The 16,806-nt window shown below is 41.3% G+C and overlaps 1 protein-coding gene across 3 annotated transcripts in view; it reads left to right on the forward strand.

Moving 5' to 3' along the window:
• The window catches only part of LOC122663640 (N-acetylglucosaminyl-phosphatidylinositol de-N-acetylase-like), an 87,759-nt gene that overhangs the window by 18,444 nt on the left and 52,509 nt on the right, over positions 1-16,806 (forward strand). For all 3 annotated transcript variants that reach the window (XM_043859243.1, XM_043859242.1, XM_043859244.1), the window contains 4 exons: positions 2,688-2,752; positions 3,023-3,067; positions 3,209-3,289; positions 3,424-3,491. In XM_043859243.1, coding sequence (XP_043715178.1) covers positions 2,688-2,752; positions 3,023-3,067; positions 3,209-3,289; positions 3,424-3,491 — 259 coding nt within the window. The remainder of the gene's footprint in view (positions 1-2,687; positions 2,753-3,022; positions 3,068-3,208; positions 3,290-3,423; positions 3,492-16,806) is intronic.

A 16,806-nucleotide genomic window follows, 5' to 3' on the forward strand; every position in this document is an offset into this window, starting at 1 on the left:
AAAGCCAATCACAGAAAAGGGGTTCAAGTGTCTTAACTTTTCTGATACTTCCGACCCCCTTTTTACTTGTAGAGACAGGCTTGTTTCCACTTTCCAGTCAACCACGTGCAGTTTATGATTTTGTTTCCAATCATCCCAAACAAAATTACACTGTATCTTCTCTATTCTCTTTCCCACCAATGCTGGTGCGTTGAGTTGGGAGAGAATTTGATGCAAATAGTTGCTATATCTCCAAGCTTCTTATTTGTATTGGCCAGGCATCTTTGGCATCCCTAAGTCGATTATTTCAAAGCTCGAAGGCCTCATGTGCTCCTTACTTTGGAAGGGATCGGATTTCTTAAGATTTCTTCACCCTTTAGCTTGGGCATCGGTTTGCCTCCCAAGAGCTGAAGGGGGTTTATGTCTTCGCAAAATAAAAGACTCAAACAATGCTGGAATTTTGAAGCTTATTTGGAAGATTGCCTTAAAGGAAAAAAGTATGTGGGTTGATTGGGTGTACCAAAGATATTTGTGTAAGGATTCCATCTGGACAGTCCCTATCCTTGCAGATGCTTCGTGGGTTTGGAGAAAGATATTGCTGCTCGGACAACTGGCCCAAAGCTCTATTATCCCTTGGTTGATGATGGGTTAGCTACTAGATTCTGGCTTGACAATTGGCACCCTGCAGGTATCCTTATCCATTTGGTTGGTGACAGAACTATTTATATTTGGGTTTGGACAGATCAGCTATAATTGTTCTTATCATTAGAAACTCAGCCTAGGATCCTTCATCTATGCTCTCACCTCACTTGGACCACATTTGGGTTGCCCTCTCTCATATTATCAGATCTCCCTTTGGGAGTGGGGACAATACCATTTGGTCAGTCTCTCAATCTGGGAAATTCAGTCTGAAATTAGCTTGGAATCTTATTAGAACTCTTGCTGATGCTGTCATCTGGCGCAACTTGGTTTGGTTTCCCAGCTCCATTCCCAGGTACAGCTTCACCCTTTCGCGTGTGTTCCGCAATTGTCTCCCTACCCAGGCTTTCCTCACCAACAAAAATATTCTGGCTTCCCCTTGTTGCATTTTCTGTTGGTCCGGCATTGAGGATATTGATCACCTGTTCTTTAAATGCCCTTTCTCCTTGAAGATCTGGTCCTTGATCCTTGCCCGTTGCTGGCCCGTTAACTTGAGAATTCTCCCATTCCATAGGGAGTGGATTTTGGTGGATATGACTTTTGGAGGCTCTTCCTTTTTTGACTGTGTGGGTAAACTAGTGTTTGGTGCTGCTATTCATCAAATTTGGCTCGAGAGAAATATCAGAAGATGGACTACCAAATCTAGATCCTTTAATCAGATTTGGGATTCCATCTTCTTTGACATCAAAATCAAGTTATCGGCAATCCCTTTGCGCCATTCGGGCTCCCCCAGCGATAGTCAAATTGTCTCTTCTTGGAATTTTGTCCCGTAGGGTTGTAACTTCTTTTTTCTTTTTGGAGCCCTGCCCTGTGGGGTTGTAATTTTGGTTTCTTTTGCTCCTTCTGAGCTCTCTTTGTTTCCATTTCGTGGGTTTTCTCCTCGCTTAATGAATTTTTAATTTATCCAAAAAAAAAAAATGAAATCACCTCCTTCTGATAGGTGAGAACCTTCCCAAGCTGTTAAATTTGTCTCCATTCTTTTGATTACGGAACCCATATACTTTTCAGTTTCTTACAGATGCTATTGGTGGTTGTAAGTTTTAAATTGAATCTTGTTTACAAATGGAAAGTGGTTTAACTAGATTTATGAGCTTTGACAAATTCTGTAGTCACGTGGCGCCATGATTCAAGTAATTAAATTGATACATGCATTCTTTATTAATCATTGAGAAGTTGCTTTGTTAGGAATAGTTGTCAAGGCGTCACCCAGGCACAGTCTAGGGTCCAAGGCGACTGCACACATTTGATGCAGGAAAGGCGACCACCTTAGTCACCTAGGCAGAACCATATTGTATGATGTTTTTTCTTAATGTTATATGAAATAATTCTTCCTTATTATTGGTTTGCGTACAGGATTTTGAAGTACATGCGATTCATGGAATCATACTTACATAGTTACATGCTTTATAATTCTGTTTCTTAGTTATGTGCTACTATGCTCTTAGTTTATTGGGTTTGCTTTTTTTTTTTGGTTTTTATGAATATTCTTATAGGGAATCATTTTTTGTCTGGGAGTGTGGCCTACGCCGGCACTCCCATGTGTCTATATCTCTCCTCCTCAAAACAAGGGGGCAGAAGTGTCTTTTCATATGGGGAGGAGAGAGAGATAGATTCATGGGAATGCTGGCGTAGGCCACACTCCCGGACAGAGTTCTTTTTCCCAATTCTTATATTAAATCTTACACTTTGTTTATTATTTGTTGGTTTTTCATATTAGGTCATTACTAGCATAATTATATTATATTGCATTGATACAATACATTAAATTGATCATATTGCATTACAATTATAGTTATATCATTATGGCATAAATACTACTTATAATGCACGCCATGTGTTGCATAGCCACCTTGACAACTATGTTGTTAGGCAATAGCTCTTTCTATTTCTCCCCCTCCTAAACACTCTTGCTAATTGCTCTTTATTTTAAGACTCGGTATTTTCAATTCCTTCTAACTTCTCATGTCTTGACATTTTCTTATTCTGTAGTTGCTTCATCTATCATGTAGGTAACGTAGATGGCAAGGGAAACAATAGAAAGGAAGAGCTTTACCAGGCGTGTGCTGTTCTCAAGGTGATGCAAATTTGTCTTAGGAACATTCAAGCCTTTAAAACTCAGTTTCTTAGTAATGCATTCAAATAAGAAACCAGGTTGACACGAATAACAGTGTTTTCCTTTTTGGTGTTGGCTTCATAGGAATCAGAAAACAGTCAACCTGGTAGTTTGGAAGTACTAGGCTGAATCTCTAAACCTCAAGGGGAAGACATAACTATGCATGCTGTACATTTTCATAGCGTTGGACCATTTGTTGTCAATTTCATTATAATTTAGATAATTATGCAGGTTCCACTTCAACATGTGAAGATCTTGGACCATCCGGATTTACAGGTAAGCCCATACCACATAAGAAAGAATCCTTATGAAATGATAAAGCTTTCCTGTTTTCGCCTCCAAAAGGTCTCAGTATTTGTTTGAAATAATGACCTCTGGACATATGTTTTGTTATAATTTGGTACCTATCGCTGCTAGGATGGATTTAACAAGATCTGGAGCCATAGATTACTGGCAAATATTGTTAAAGAAGAAGTTTCAAGTCAAAGCATTGACTTGGTAAGATATTTTCTAATTAACTCTGTAAGATGTTCCATAGTTGCTTGTTTCCATCACCATTCGCATGATCCCTGTGTGTATAATGGAATACATTTCATGTCTCATATCTTGGTGTTTCGTTTCATGCTTTCTAGATAATTACTTTTGACAATTATGGAGTTTCGGGTCATAAGAATCACTGTGATGTCCATCATGGGGTACGGTAAGTTGATTCTTCACTTTGAATTTACTAATGATATTATTATCATTGTAATTTTTACCTCTTCTATGTTACTAATGTCAAATTTATGGGATGTTGTGTTAAACTTTTTCTTTCTTTATAGTAGAATGAGTCCATTATTCGTACTCCTTTTCTTCCTAAAGTATCGTCAACTATGGATGGACAGCCTTATTGTCCCTGAGTTTAGTTATCACTAGTTTTGTAAATATCTTATTTGTATCTATTTTGTGAACATGAAAGAAAGCGTGAAACCTGTGGGTTGAAACTTGGCGGAGGTCTCCCTCACGGGTGCCACCGTTCTCTGGGTTGAAGGTGATGGTTTGGTGAGAATGATGTGTGCAGACTCACCACCTAAATCAGGGTCTGATCTGGTGGCTGTAATAAAAGCGCTCGCATGGCGCGGCTTGCCTGATGCTATAGATTTCATCATGAGCTTCAGGGTTGGACAGGTGTGTTCAGATACTATACGCTGTAGAACACCTATGCAAAACACCGATCACATGTTTCATGTGTACAATGTTCATCGCCAAAGATGCCAAATCGAGACAATCCAACTCCCCACGTTTTCTCTAATCCAAATCCAACGGCTAAACTCCGCCCAAGTTTATGTCGTTATGCCGCGATAGGAAAGATTCCAATTGTGTGCACACAAATTGACCCGCATCTTTAATGTCGGTCCAATAGTTGATGTTTAAGCCACAGGGTGAACGTGATTCAGTGTTTCGTGGTTGACCTATATCGCTTGTCAAGATTCTGACCCGAGTGCCCCTGTGCGTCGCGCTAAGCCATGACGTGATCGAGCAATCTGACGGCCTTAAATCCACCAGCGCCTTCTCGTGATATTATGAATGTCACTCCGCTCCGTCATGTTGTTACATGGCGCCTGTCACGCCGCCAGCTGTTATGTGATGAAACATCACGAGATGCCCTTTCAAGCATGTAGAGTTTCCAGGGGTATTTTGGTCTTATTTGTCTCAGCTATATAGGTAAATCCAAAGTATAGACAACAACTGTAGTATCAATGTAAGCAGCATTAGATGCACACAAGGCTGCCTCCCTTTGTTGACAATGGAGGGAGCCTCAATAGGCTCTAATAAGACCAAAATACCCCTATAAACTCAAAATGTTAGAAGTCCAGGATCCTACAACCAGATTAGAGAAGAGGATTGAGAAGAGAGAAGAAATAAGAGGAGAATTGAGAAGTACACGTTATATAGTCTCTCATAAAAACATAACATTAATGTTATACCCGCACCTAAGACCGTAATATTTTATTATTATTCTTGTGGCGTGTAGATGGAGCTGAAGTCTACGCCAGTGAGTTGTTTGCTATGGTCATCAAACCGACCCACAAGATCATTGATCAATTCACAGGTTTGGCTGTTGAGGAAAGATTCCTCAACTGGGAGTGGGGAAAGTTTGTTGATGATGATTTCACCGACTACCCATCTAGTACGAGTCCCAAGAGCGAGGAGTTCCGGAAGGAGCACCCGGTGTCATTCCACATTGATACTTCGTGCCCTAGTGATGTAAGTGTGGAAATGAGGAAGCTCTTCGGGATCTTGGAAGACAAGCCGTGATTGGCAAGAGGACTACACAGAGGTGACCGCTCTACCCTTATTTTACCTTATTGCATGTTTCTTTGAAGTCCTCGTAGTACGGGACAACGCCGGGGATGTTTGGAGTAGAAAATAACCCATCTTAGCTTGGGCAGTTTATCATACGGTTTTGGGTGCTGAGTGAAACCATCCGTAAGACCGCCCCAGACTAAATTAACTGTAAATGGAATGTTTTATTGTGGGACCCACTTACCTTGGGAAATGTGCAAGGGACTAGTATCCCCATACATTGTGGACCCCCTCCACGACCTTTCCACTTCTTGTGGGACCAAGAAATGGACCCACTTAACCATTTATAGCCCAATAATGGGTTTTGACCTATTTGCTACCCAACCAAACAGACCTTAAGTTCCCTTCCTATTAATAGAACCCCCATGACCATTTATTGGACATAACTCATCCCACTTACCCCAAAAACGTGGAAGAGGGCAAAAAGGAAGGAGAGAAAGAAGGAGAAGGGAGAAGGGGATTGGCTAAAGGCTTGGACCCACATCCCTTGGAGGCCAAATCGTGGAACTCCTCTTATTAGTCAGGTAGGCCATTAAACCCTTTTCCCCTCTTTGATCGATTTTGGGTTTGGGAACTTGGGGAAATGGGAAGACTTTGACCTAGGGTTCCACTTGGAACCCAAGGACCAATTGGTACTTCTACCCTATGCCAATGTGGGGTCAATACCCTCTATACATGACCGTAAAGACTCACCCTTGAACCCTACTAGTAAAACCTAGTATCGGATTCTCCAAGGGTTTTCCCCCCTTGAATCCTTTGGTTTCATGGACCTAATGACCTTAGGGTAACCCCCTTTGAAGCCCTAATGCCCTCAAACCCTTGGGAGATGAAATCTTGGGTAGAAACCCCAAAAATCTCCGAGTTAGAACTGGGCGGTTTTACCCCTTGTTTCACAATCTGAGTAAAACCGCACTTAAATATAGCCCTTGTCTTGAGCGATTTTACATACGGTTTCATGTTCTAGGTAAAACCACCCATAAAACCGCTAGGGCTTAAAGGCCTCAGTTGGGAGTGGTTTTACCTGCGATTTTAGGTATTGGGGTAAAACCACCCATAAAACCACCCTACCCTAAAAGCCTTATACTTGGGTATTTTGAGGGGTATCTTTTTGGAATCCCTCCTCTACCTTTTTTAACACTATCTTCACGTTTTCCTAGGCTTTAAAACTTGTATCTTTGAGGCGTGTTAATCAACCTCGATGGCGAACCTATAACAACAGATCGTGAATTATATTGTGAGTGGGGTTGGGATTTGAATTATTTTGAGAATGTTTATCCATAATATGCTTGTGTGCCATATACCGTGCATGATTCATTTTGCATATTATTATTATTACGATTGTTATGCGTTGTGATTATACGAGTTGTGTATTGGGATCCGGTGGTCGGGAGGCCGACACCGGGATCACGTGGTTAATTCTGTCATATTGCATATTTGTCTATCATGTGCCATACTGTGCTGGTATCCAGGTGATAGATGGTATGGGACATTGATGCATCCAGAATACCTCTCGACATGATAAGTTCATATAGTACTTGCGGCTAGGTTTATTTTTCCCCTTGCTACGACTGTTATCAACAGGGGTTCAGGTGTTGGGTAGTCAAGGCCCCTACATGCTCTGAGGAGGTGAGAATGCCAGGGTAGAGTAACCTTTGGCTATTGGGGTCTACCACTGGGTGGTATCGTGCGTGGCTACTTCCGGTGCGGGCTCTAAGGCAGTAACGGAGGGTATACCGCAGCGATAACCATAAGTTACCCAAGGTGTATCTTGAGTTGCTGTAGTAACAAGTACCTAGTGACTTAAAATGTTTGCTAGGTGGCAATGTGTTAATTAAATCATGCATCATGGACTATCTGTTACTGTTTGTGTGTTCCCCATCCCCTCACTGGGCTCAGTGGAGCTTACCCCTCTTTGTGCACTCTTTTAGATGTGGTTGCAGATGATGAATATGTGGCGAACCTTGAGGTTCATTCCTCTGACTATTATTTTATGGTGTTGAGGACCCCGATTCTTTGACGGAGGATCATGGAGACTGATGTCCTTGCAATGATTGTGCCTATGAGGCATTTTGATTTCAGAGACTTGATGCTTTTGTCACTTTTGAGTTTATACCATTCATTGTATAAACTTTATATTTTGATAGTTAGGTAATGATCATTTGGATAACATTTAAGTACTGTATTTATTACCAATAGACAAATGAGCATTATGTAATTATTTACTATACGCTTCCGAACAATTGACTTTATTGGGAAATGTAATTATTCCTTTGCTTCCGCACTCTAATATTATTGTGATAATTGTTTTAGTGTTTGACTGTGATTTGAGCCACTGCATCTGAGATCCTAGCAGTGTTGTGGGATGACACATATCGCCCTAGTCATACCTTGTAATTGTACTATTCTATCCCTGGTCGGGATAGGGGGTGTGACAATTAAAGTCTACCTCTCACCAAACTCTCACCTAACTTTGACAGTGGAGGAGGGTCCCACCTAGCTTTGACAATAAAGGTAGTCTCTCTTTGTTGACAATGGAGGGAGCCTGCTCTAATAGGACCAAAACACCCCTGGAAACTCAGCACTCCCCCTCAAGTTGGAGCATATACATTACCCATGCTCAGCTTGTTACAACTTACAACAAGTACGGAAACTAGGAGCAAACACATATTTGGTAAACATGTCAGCCAACTAATTTGTGGAAAAGACAAAAGGAGTCTCAACTAGCTTTTTTAAGACTGCGTCCCGAACAAAGTGACAATCCACTTCAATATGCTTTGTCCTTTTGTGAAAGACCGGATTATTGGCAATATAGACAACTGCTTGGTTATTGCAATACATCTTCATAGGTGTAGGCGCAGAAAAACCCATCTCTAGAAGTAATGATCGAAGCGACATCAACTCCGTAGTAGTATGAGACATGGCTCTATACTCTGCCTTAACACTAGACCTGACAATGGTCGTCTGTTTCTTACTATGCCATGTGACCAGATTACCTCAAACAAAGGTACAGTATCCCATAGTAGAACGACGATCACTAACTGAGCTGGCCTAATCAGCATCAGAGAAAGCAACCAACTTCATATGCTTATTGGATCGATAGATAAGCCCTTTACTTGGGGTACCCTTTAAATACCAAAGAATCTGAACAACTGCATCCCAATGAGCTTTCTGAGGAGACTGCATAAATTGACTAAGGACTCCAACTACAAAAGATATGTCTGGACTGGTTACTGTGAGATATATCAACTTCCCAATTAAACTCTTGTACTGATGTACATCTTTGAGTGGCTCACCATCATCAACTCCAAACTTCTGATGAGGATCTGTTAGTAAACCAGAACTTAGTGAACTAGATCAGAGAATGAAGGAAAAGAAGAAGAAAAGAAGGAAGAAGAAGCAGGGATAAACACATAAGCCCCAAAAGAGAGGAGAGGACCTGTGGACAAAATAGAATAATTTGCCGTAGGTTTGCTGCAATATATTTATCATAAAGTTAAAGAGGAAAAGGATAAGGATACCCTTATTACAAAAACGATATAATAAAAGGCAAACAACTAATCATAACACAAAGACCCTTCTGCCCCTACAACTACTTATTTCAACACTCCCCCTCAAGCTGGAGCATATACATCACCCATGCTCAGCTTGTTACAACAGGACTTAAAACCAGGAGCAAACAAGGACTTTGTGAACACATCAGCAACCTGATCAGATGAAGAGACAAAAGGTGTCTCAACCATTTTCTTCAAGACGGCGCTACAAACAAAGTGACAATCCACTTCTATATGCTTGGTCCTCTCATGAAATACTGGATTACTAGCAATATAGATAGCGGCTTGGTTGTCATAAAACATCTTCATAGGGATTGGAACAGGAAACCCCATCTCAAGCAGGAGAGATCTAATCCACATCAACTCTGCAGTAGTATGAGCCATGGCTCTATACTCTGCTTCAGTACTGGATCTGGCAATCATGGTTTGTTTCCTGCTTCGCCAAGTAACCAGATTTCCTCCAACAAAGGTACAATATCCTGTAGTAGATCGACGGTTACTGGCAGATCCTGCCCAATCTGCATTAGAGTAGGTAACAAGCTCCATGTGTTCATTTGGACGATAAATCAGCCCCTTTCCAGGGGCTCCCTTCAAATACCGAAGAGCTCGAATGGCTGCATCCCAATGTGACTTGCAAGGGGATTGCATAAACTGGTTGAGAACCTCAACAACATAGGAAATGTTTGGCCTAGTGACTGTCAAATATAACAACTTTCCAACCAAGCTTCTATAAGAGTGAACATCCTTAAGACCCTCACCGTCATTAGAGCCAAACTTGTGATTAGGATCCATCGGAACATCTATTGGTTTGGCAGCAAGCATACCAGTTTCTGTCAAGAGGTCTAACACATACTTTCTTTGAGACAGGCTGATTCCCTTCTTACTTCAAATAACCTCAATCCCAAAAAAGTAGTGAAGTTGGCCCAAATCTTTTGTTTAAAAATGCTGTTGTAAATAACTCTTCACCTCCTTGATCCCAATTTCATCATTTTCTGACGCGATAATGTCATCAACATAAACCACAAGAACCACCAATCTCTCTCCTTGGCGGCGAACAAATACAGAATGGTCTGAGAAGCATTGAGTAAACCCAAAACCAATCACAACAGAACCAAACTTCTCAAACCAAGCATGGGGAGGCTGTTTCAGCCCATAAATGGCCTTGTGCAGCCTATACACATGCCTACAATTCTCCCCTTGAGCAGCATTCCCCAGAGGTTGCTCCATATAGACCTCTTCAATCAGGTCACCATAAAGAAAGGCATTTTTAATGTCCAACTGGTATAAGGACCAATCAAAGTTCACAGCCAGAGAAATAATGAGACGAACAGAATTCAGTCTAGCCATAAGAGAGAAAGTCTCAAAATAATCGACACCATAAGTCTGGGTGTATCCCTTAGCAACCAGGCGGGCTTTGAGCCGCTCAACAGACCCATCAGAATGATACTTTATAGTGGACACCCAACGATACCTAACCAGTTCTTTACCAGGAGGTAAATCTACCAACTCCCATGTATGTCGAGTCAGTAAAGCATCCATCTCCACATCCATGGCGGTTTTCCAAGCAGGGTTTTTAAGAGCCTCAGTGGGAGTCTTAGGAACAATATAAGACGACAAAGAGGTAATAAGACTAAGAGAAGAAGCTGGAAGATGGGATAAAGAGACAAACTTGTCAATAGGATAGGTAACCAAGGATTTCTGAGTACAGGAACGTTTACCTTTCCGAGTGGCAATGGGTATGCCATCAGGATCCGGATCAGTTGGTAAGTTAGGAAGAACAGGTAAGACTGGATCTCCACCAGAGGTCGAGGAAGGTACATGAAGCGATGCAGAAGGGCCAGGCTGATCTGTATGGGGCTATTCAAAATGCCTCTTGCGCCGATACACCTATAGTGGAGAAGTAGACAAAGGAACGATGGCAGGGATGGGAGGAGGGTCAGACATAGCTAATGGATCACTGGACACGATGGGCTGAGCAGAAAAATAGGATGTACCTTCGAAAAAGGTCACATCCGTGAGGGGGTCATAGCACTTATAATCCTTTTAGGTCCTAGAGTAACCCAAAAAGATACATTTAGTTGACCGAGGGTCCAACTTATCACCATGGAGATGGAGATTATGCATAAAGCAAACGCAACCAAAGACTCGGGGAGGCAAACTAAAAATCAAAACATCGGGAAATAACATAGAAAATGGTGACTTGTCACTAAGAACAGAGGATGGCATTCGGTTAATAAAAAAACATGCAGTGAGAACTGCATCACACCAAAAATGTTTGGGCACCTACATATGCAACATGAGAGCCTTGGCAACTTCAAGTAAGTGCCTATTCTTTCGTTCCGCTACCCCATTCTGTCGAGGGGTATAGGAACAACTAGTTTGATGAATCATTCCGTTAGCAACACAAAAATATGAGATCTCAGTTTGAACAAACTCTAAAGAGTTATCAGATCGAAAAATTTTAATAGAGGCATTAAACTGAGTCTTTATTTCATTGCAAAAATTTTGAAACACAGATAAAAATTCTGATCTATCCTTTAAGAGGTACAGCCAAGTAGGTCGGGAATAATCATCCACAAAAGTGACAAAATACCGAAAACTATGTCTATTGCTTGCACGACAAGGACCCCACACATCTGAATGCACTAAGGAAAATAAAGAATCACTATGGGGCATAGGACGAGAAGGAAAAGTAGCATGATGATGCTTTCCCAACTCGCTGCCCTCACACTAATTATTTAAAGACTTAAACTGGGGAAAAACAACTTTTAACCTAGACAAAGATAAATGGCCTAGCCTACAATGCCTTCGAAACGGAGACTCTCCACCAACAGAAGTAGGTACAGTTGAAGCAGACGGGGCAGCACCATTCAGATAATATAGTCCATCTTTCTCACACCCTCCACGAATCGTCTTCCTCGTGTGAAGATCCTGAAAAACACAATAAGAAGGTTACTGAACAATTCAAATTTTTAGTAAGTTGACTAATTGAAAGAAGACTTAAAGGAAATTGGGGAACATGTAAGACAGAAGAAAGGGAAAGGTTAGAATTAAGAGAAACAATACCATGTCCTGTAACAGGAGTAGAGGAACCATTGGCCACAACAACAGGAGGGGTGTGAGAACTAGAAGTAATAGTACTAAAAACATATGACTTACCAGTCATGTGAGCTGAAGCCCCTGAATCAATAATCCAGGGTGTGGAAGTAATGGAAAAGAGAGCAGCAAGTGTACCTGCATGAGCGAGAGTGGCAGCAGTGGTGGATGCCCCAGGAGTGGAAGTGGATCATTCCAGACTCTTGATGCGAAGCATGAGTTGTTGCATCTCATCACGGATGTTGGTAGACGAATCTCCCAAAGTAGAACCAGCCTTAGTATCACTAGGCGTAACAAAATCAATACCATCTTTAGAAGCTGCATGATTAGCCAAGTTTTGAGTCCATTTGGGTTTCCCATGCTTGGACCAGCATGTGTCAACAGTGCAGTGTGATTAGTCTTCCCACAATAAGAGCACAATCGGGCTGCTTCATCAATATGCTGCCCAACAGAATTGCGACCACTAAAGCCACATCCTCCCCCTGAACCACAGCCTCTACCATGGCCTCTAGTAGTAGTGAAAACAGAATTTTCCGTAGGGTCTGTTTCAGGCTTGAAGCTAGGAGAGACAATACGCTGCAACCTAGAAAAAGTGTCATTCAAAGTAGGGACAGATTCACCAGCCAACATATGTCCTTTAACAGCCTTGAAACTAGGACTTAAGCTAGCCAATAACTTAGAGACAAAAAACTCATTCCTTTGGGCCTTCAACTTGTCAATGTCAGTAGTAAGAGGCTGGAAGACATTTAACTCTTCAACCATGCCCTCGAAAGAACTGTAATAGTCTTGGAAAGACTCGTCTCCTTGCTAAAACTGAAACAATTTCTCATAAAGGTCGAAGATACGTGTCATACTCTTCTCTTGAGATTATGTCTCCTTGAGATTGTCCCAAACTCCCTTTGCCGTGGTATGAAACATAACATTCGCAGCGATATCCGACTCAATGCTGTTCCATAACCAAATTAAAATAATAGCTTTCTCCTTATTCCATGTGCTGTACTCCTTAGAGTCAAGTTCTGGAGGAGGAGAGGTAATGTAGCTAAGCTTGTCCTTAGCTATAATGTAAACCCGAACAGCTTGTGCCCACAGTAGGTAGTTGGAATTCCCCTTCAATTTAGTGGAGGTAATCTGAACATTAACATTGTCATGGGGAATCAGCCATGATATGTACTCTTTAGGAACCAATAAGGATAAGCAAACAATGATAGTTGATTCAGCAGTAAGAGACAGATGGCAACAGCAACCAATAAGAAGATAACTGATCGACAGCAATAAGGGAAGCAAAGAACAGCAGCAATACCACACACTCAATGAAGACAGCCCAGAGAAAAAAAAAACAGAGTCGATCTCAGGGTTTCTGGGAAGGAGAGGTAGACCTTCAAATAAGCAGCCCCATCAATCAAACCAGGTTGCAACAACTTCCAGAAGCAATAAATAACATGTAGAAGCAGCCTTGAACCGCAGAACTTCAACAACAGCCTTCCCAGAGATAAATCGATAATTGACAAGGTTTTGTCTTGACATCGATTGGAGCAGCCTTCAAGAGTAGATAAAGAAGAAATCTAATCGATCATCAAATTGGGTAGATAGTACTAGAAATCACTCCATTAATTCTTCTATAGGAGTAGATTTACACCATAGTAAAGGCAGCTGTAGGTAGCTGCACACCACAGGCTAAAAATGATAGAGAGAAATCAGAAGAAGATCGTTGGGGGGGGGGGGGGGGCTCTAATCTGATTAAAAAAGCTTTGATACCATGTTAGTAAACTAGAACCTAGTGAACCAGATCAGAGAATGAAGGAAAAGAAGAAGAAGGGAGAAACACACGAGCCCCAAAAGAGAGGAGAGGACCTGCGGACAGAAAAGAATAATCTGCCGCAGGTCTGCTCCAATATATTTATCATAAAGTTAAAGAGGAAAAGGACAAGTAAAAGGCAAACAACTAATCATAACACAAAGACCCTTCTGCCCCTACAACTACTTATTTCAACAGGATCCATAGGAACGTCCGCTGGTTTTGATGCAAGCATACCAGTGTCAGATAGCAAGTCTAAGACATACTTCCTTTGAGATAAGCCGATTCCTTTTTTGCTTCTAACAACTTCAATGCCAAGAAAATAGTGAAGTTGACCTAAATCATTGGTCTGAAAAAGCTGCTGTAAATACTCCCTGACTTCAGTGATACCAACCATATCATTGCCAAAGATGATGATATCATCCACATTGACTATCAACACAATTACTTTAATCTTCTTGGCGATGACAAAAACAGAGTAGTCAGAATAACACTGAAAAAACCACCAGTGTTTGAGTTTCCAAGGGTATTTTGGTCTTATTTGAGTCTGTTGAGGCTCCCTCCATTGTCAACAAAGGGAGGCAGCCTTCATTGTCAAAGCTAGGTGGCAGGCTCCTCCATTGTCAAAGTTAGGTGAGAGTTTGGTTGGAGGTAGACTTTAATGTTATGTTTTTTTGAGAGACTATATAAGGTGTAAGAGCCTTAGAGCTTAACAAGAAATCTATTCTTCTTGACTCTCTTCTTTTCAACTTTCTTCTTCTCTTCTCTCTTCTCTTTCCTCTTCTCTAATCTGGTTGCAGGATCCTGGACTTCTTACATGGTATTAGAGCGCCTGTAATCAGATTTAGTTTTCTCCATCTCCCTACTGCTGATTTCCTTTTTCTTTCAAAACCTGTGGTGAGCAGCCACCTATTTTTGCACCTACTACGATATAAGAGTTACTCCCTCATCAATGGAATATTGTTGTTCTACCTACATGATGATCTACAGTTTCTGATTTGAAGAACCTGTGGAGCAAGAATCAATTTTCACTCTTTCCTACAAAAAAGTCGATTTCACAGGGAAAACCATGCTAAAATCGATTGTCTTTGGTGCTTGTTGGTTGCTGTTTTCTTTGGATCTGGGATTTTTTGATGGTGATTTATGGTGCTTCTCAGTTGAGCTTCAAGATCTATAGGTCTTCTGACCAGGTGATATTGATTTCTTGCTTCTCCCTCAAAACCCTGCAAAATTGATTTTTGGATTTATGATTTGCTGCTGTTCTTCGATGTGTGAAGATTACTCTACTGCTAATTGTTAGTTTCATTCTATTTTACCTGTATATTGGCTCTCTATTGCTAATCGTATTGAACTATTGATACAGTCATTACTAGAGTTATTTGGTTTTTGAAAACCCTGAAGGGTTATCGATTTTATCTGTGGGAGTTGTTTTTTGCCCTCCTTGTTGCGTGGTTTGCAAGTTTTTTTGTGCTGCCTTGTGTTTATCTACTGCTGCTTACTTGGTACTATAGTTGCTGTCCATACTTTGGATTCACCTATATAGCCGAGACTGATAAGACCAAAATACCCTTGGAAACTCAACAAAGCACATCCGGGCTTTCCACCTTTGCCCAATCTAATGGCTGAGCTTCTTACATTTCTGGACTTATTTTAAGTCCAAATTGAGTCCAGTTTTTCCCTATATGCTCAGAATTGAGAGGAGAACGTCCCTAAGGCATTTTTGGTAGAAAAAGAGAAGGACAAAAGGGTTGAAACGCAAAATCATTGAGAAGGTGATGATTGGTGACATCGTGGTTGATTGGAACACAATCAAAGTGTTCAGTGGGCTTTATTGAAGATGCCATTGGTGGGATTACTCAAAGAGAATTGATCCAAGCACAAAAAACCCTAGTTCTTGGTGAAAGGTTTGGTGATTGTGGTTGACTGCATTGATGGATGGACCGCACTCAAGATGATATCTACGCATCAGGAAGTAGTCGGTAGTGCAATTACGTTGGGAGAGGTAATCCACATTTAACAAATCCCTATTTATAGTGTATTTGACTGTAGGCCAAGTGTTTGGGAAAATTCCTGAGTCAATACTTGTATTGTAATTGAGGAATTTTCATGTTAATTGTTCGCAATTGATTGAGCTTGTATTGGGGCATTGTCATAAGCCTATTATTAATTTTAGGGTATATTACACGTCACCCGTTGGTTTACAAACGAAACTCAAATCACCCCCTAGTTTTTGAAAATACTCATCCACCCCCCTCTAGAGTAACGGTGTTAGTCTGCTATTAGTTATTGGCGTGAAAGGACTGTTTTACCCTTGTACTAAAACATTAGAATTAAATTTACAATACTACCCTTCCTTCATCTTCAACCTAAAATACCCCACACCTTTCCTGTAACTCCACTGGCAGCACCGCCACCGCTGCCACCGCCACCGCCGCCTCTGCTTCGCCCTAGCCCTGTGGTCCATTCGTATCACGCCTATGCTCTCTAGATCTCTCTCCATCGTCTTCTTCCTCGTGATTCAAACTTGGTCAACGGGCCGATTGAGTTGGAGAAGACGAATAGTGACCCTAGAGCTGGAACTTCCTGTTATTTCACTCTCCTACCTTGAAAGAGAATAATTGGTATGAGAGAGAGAGAGCTAACCTTTGAGGATTGTGGGTTCTTCGGGAAGAAAGGAGTTGGGGGTCTTAAAACAAGGTTGGTGTAAAGGAAATTGAAACCGATGTAAATCAAAGGGTTACTGAAGTACACCACTCATACAACTAGAGGTGTCCCTCTGCTTTCCTCGTGGTCGTGGAACGACCACCCCATGACCTCTCTTTACCCATAATTCTTGGCTTCCTCACGCTTTACCCACTTCTCTTTTTAAGACAAGAAAGGAAAAGAGAGCAGCAGAAAAAGGCGTTATAAGAGGAGGAAAAGAAGAAGAAGAAGAAGGTAGAAGAAAGAAAAGGAAAGACAATAGGAGAATGCTCATTTAAGCTTCTTCATACACTGAGACTCTGAAAAAGGTTGCAAGAAATACATCCTGAGGAGTGTAAAAAACCGATCCATTTTGATGAGAAAGAATTTGAAAAAAAAATCGAATTCAGCAACAATTCTCCTCCGGAAATCTCTCACCAAACCAAAATAGGCAACCCACCGACAACCCACCGCTACGTAAATTTGTCTGAAGCATTGGGAATTGAAATCTAATGAAAGGAAAGGGAGAGAAATGCATGGCTGAT

Source organism: Telopea speciosissima, chromosome 6, assembly GCF_018873765.1.
Source record: "Telopea speciosissima isolate NSW1024214 ecotype Mountain lineage chromosome 6, Tspe_v1, whole genome shotgun sequence".
NCBI lineage: Eukaryota > Viridiplantae > Streptophyta > Magnoliopsida > Proteales > Proteaceae > Telopea > Telopea speciosissima.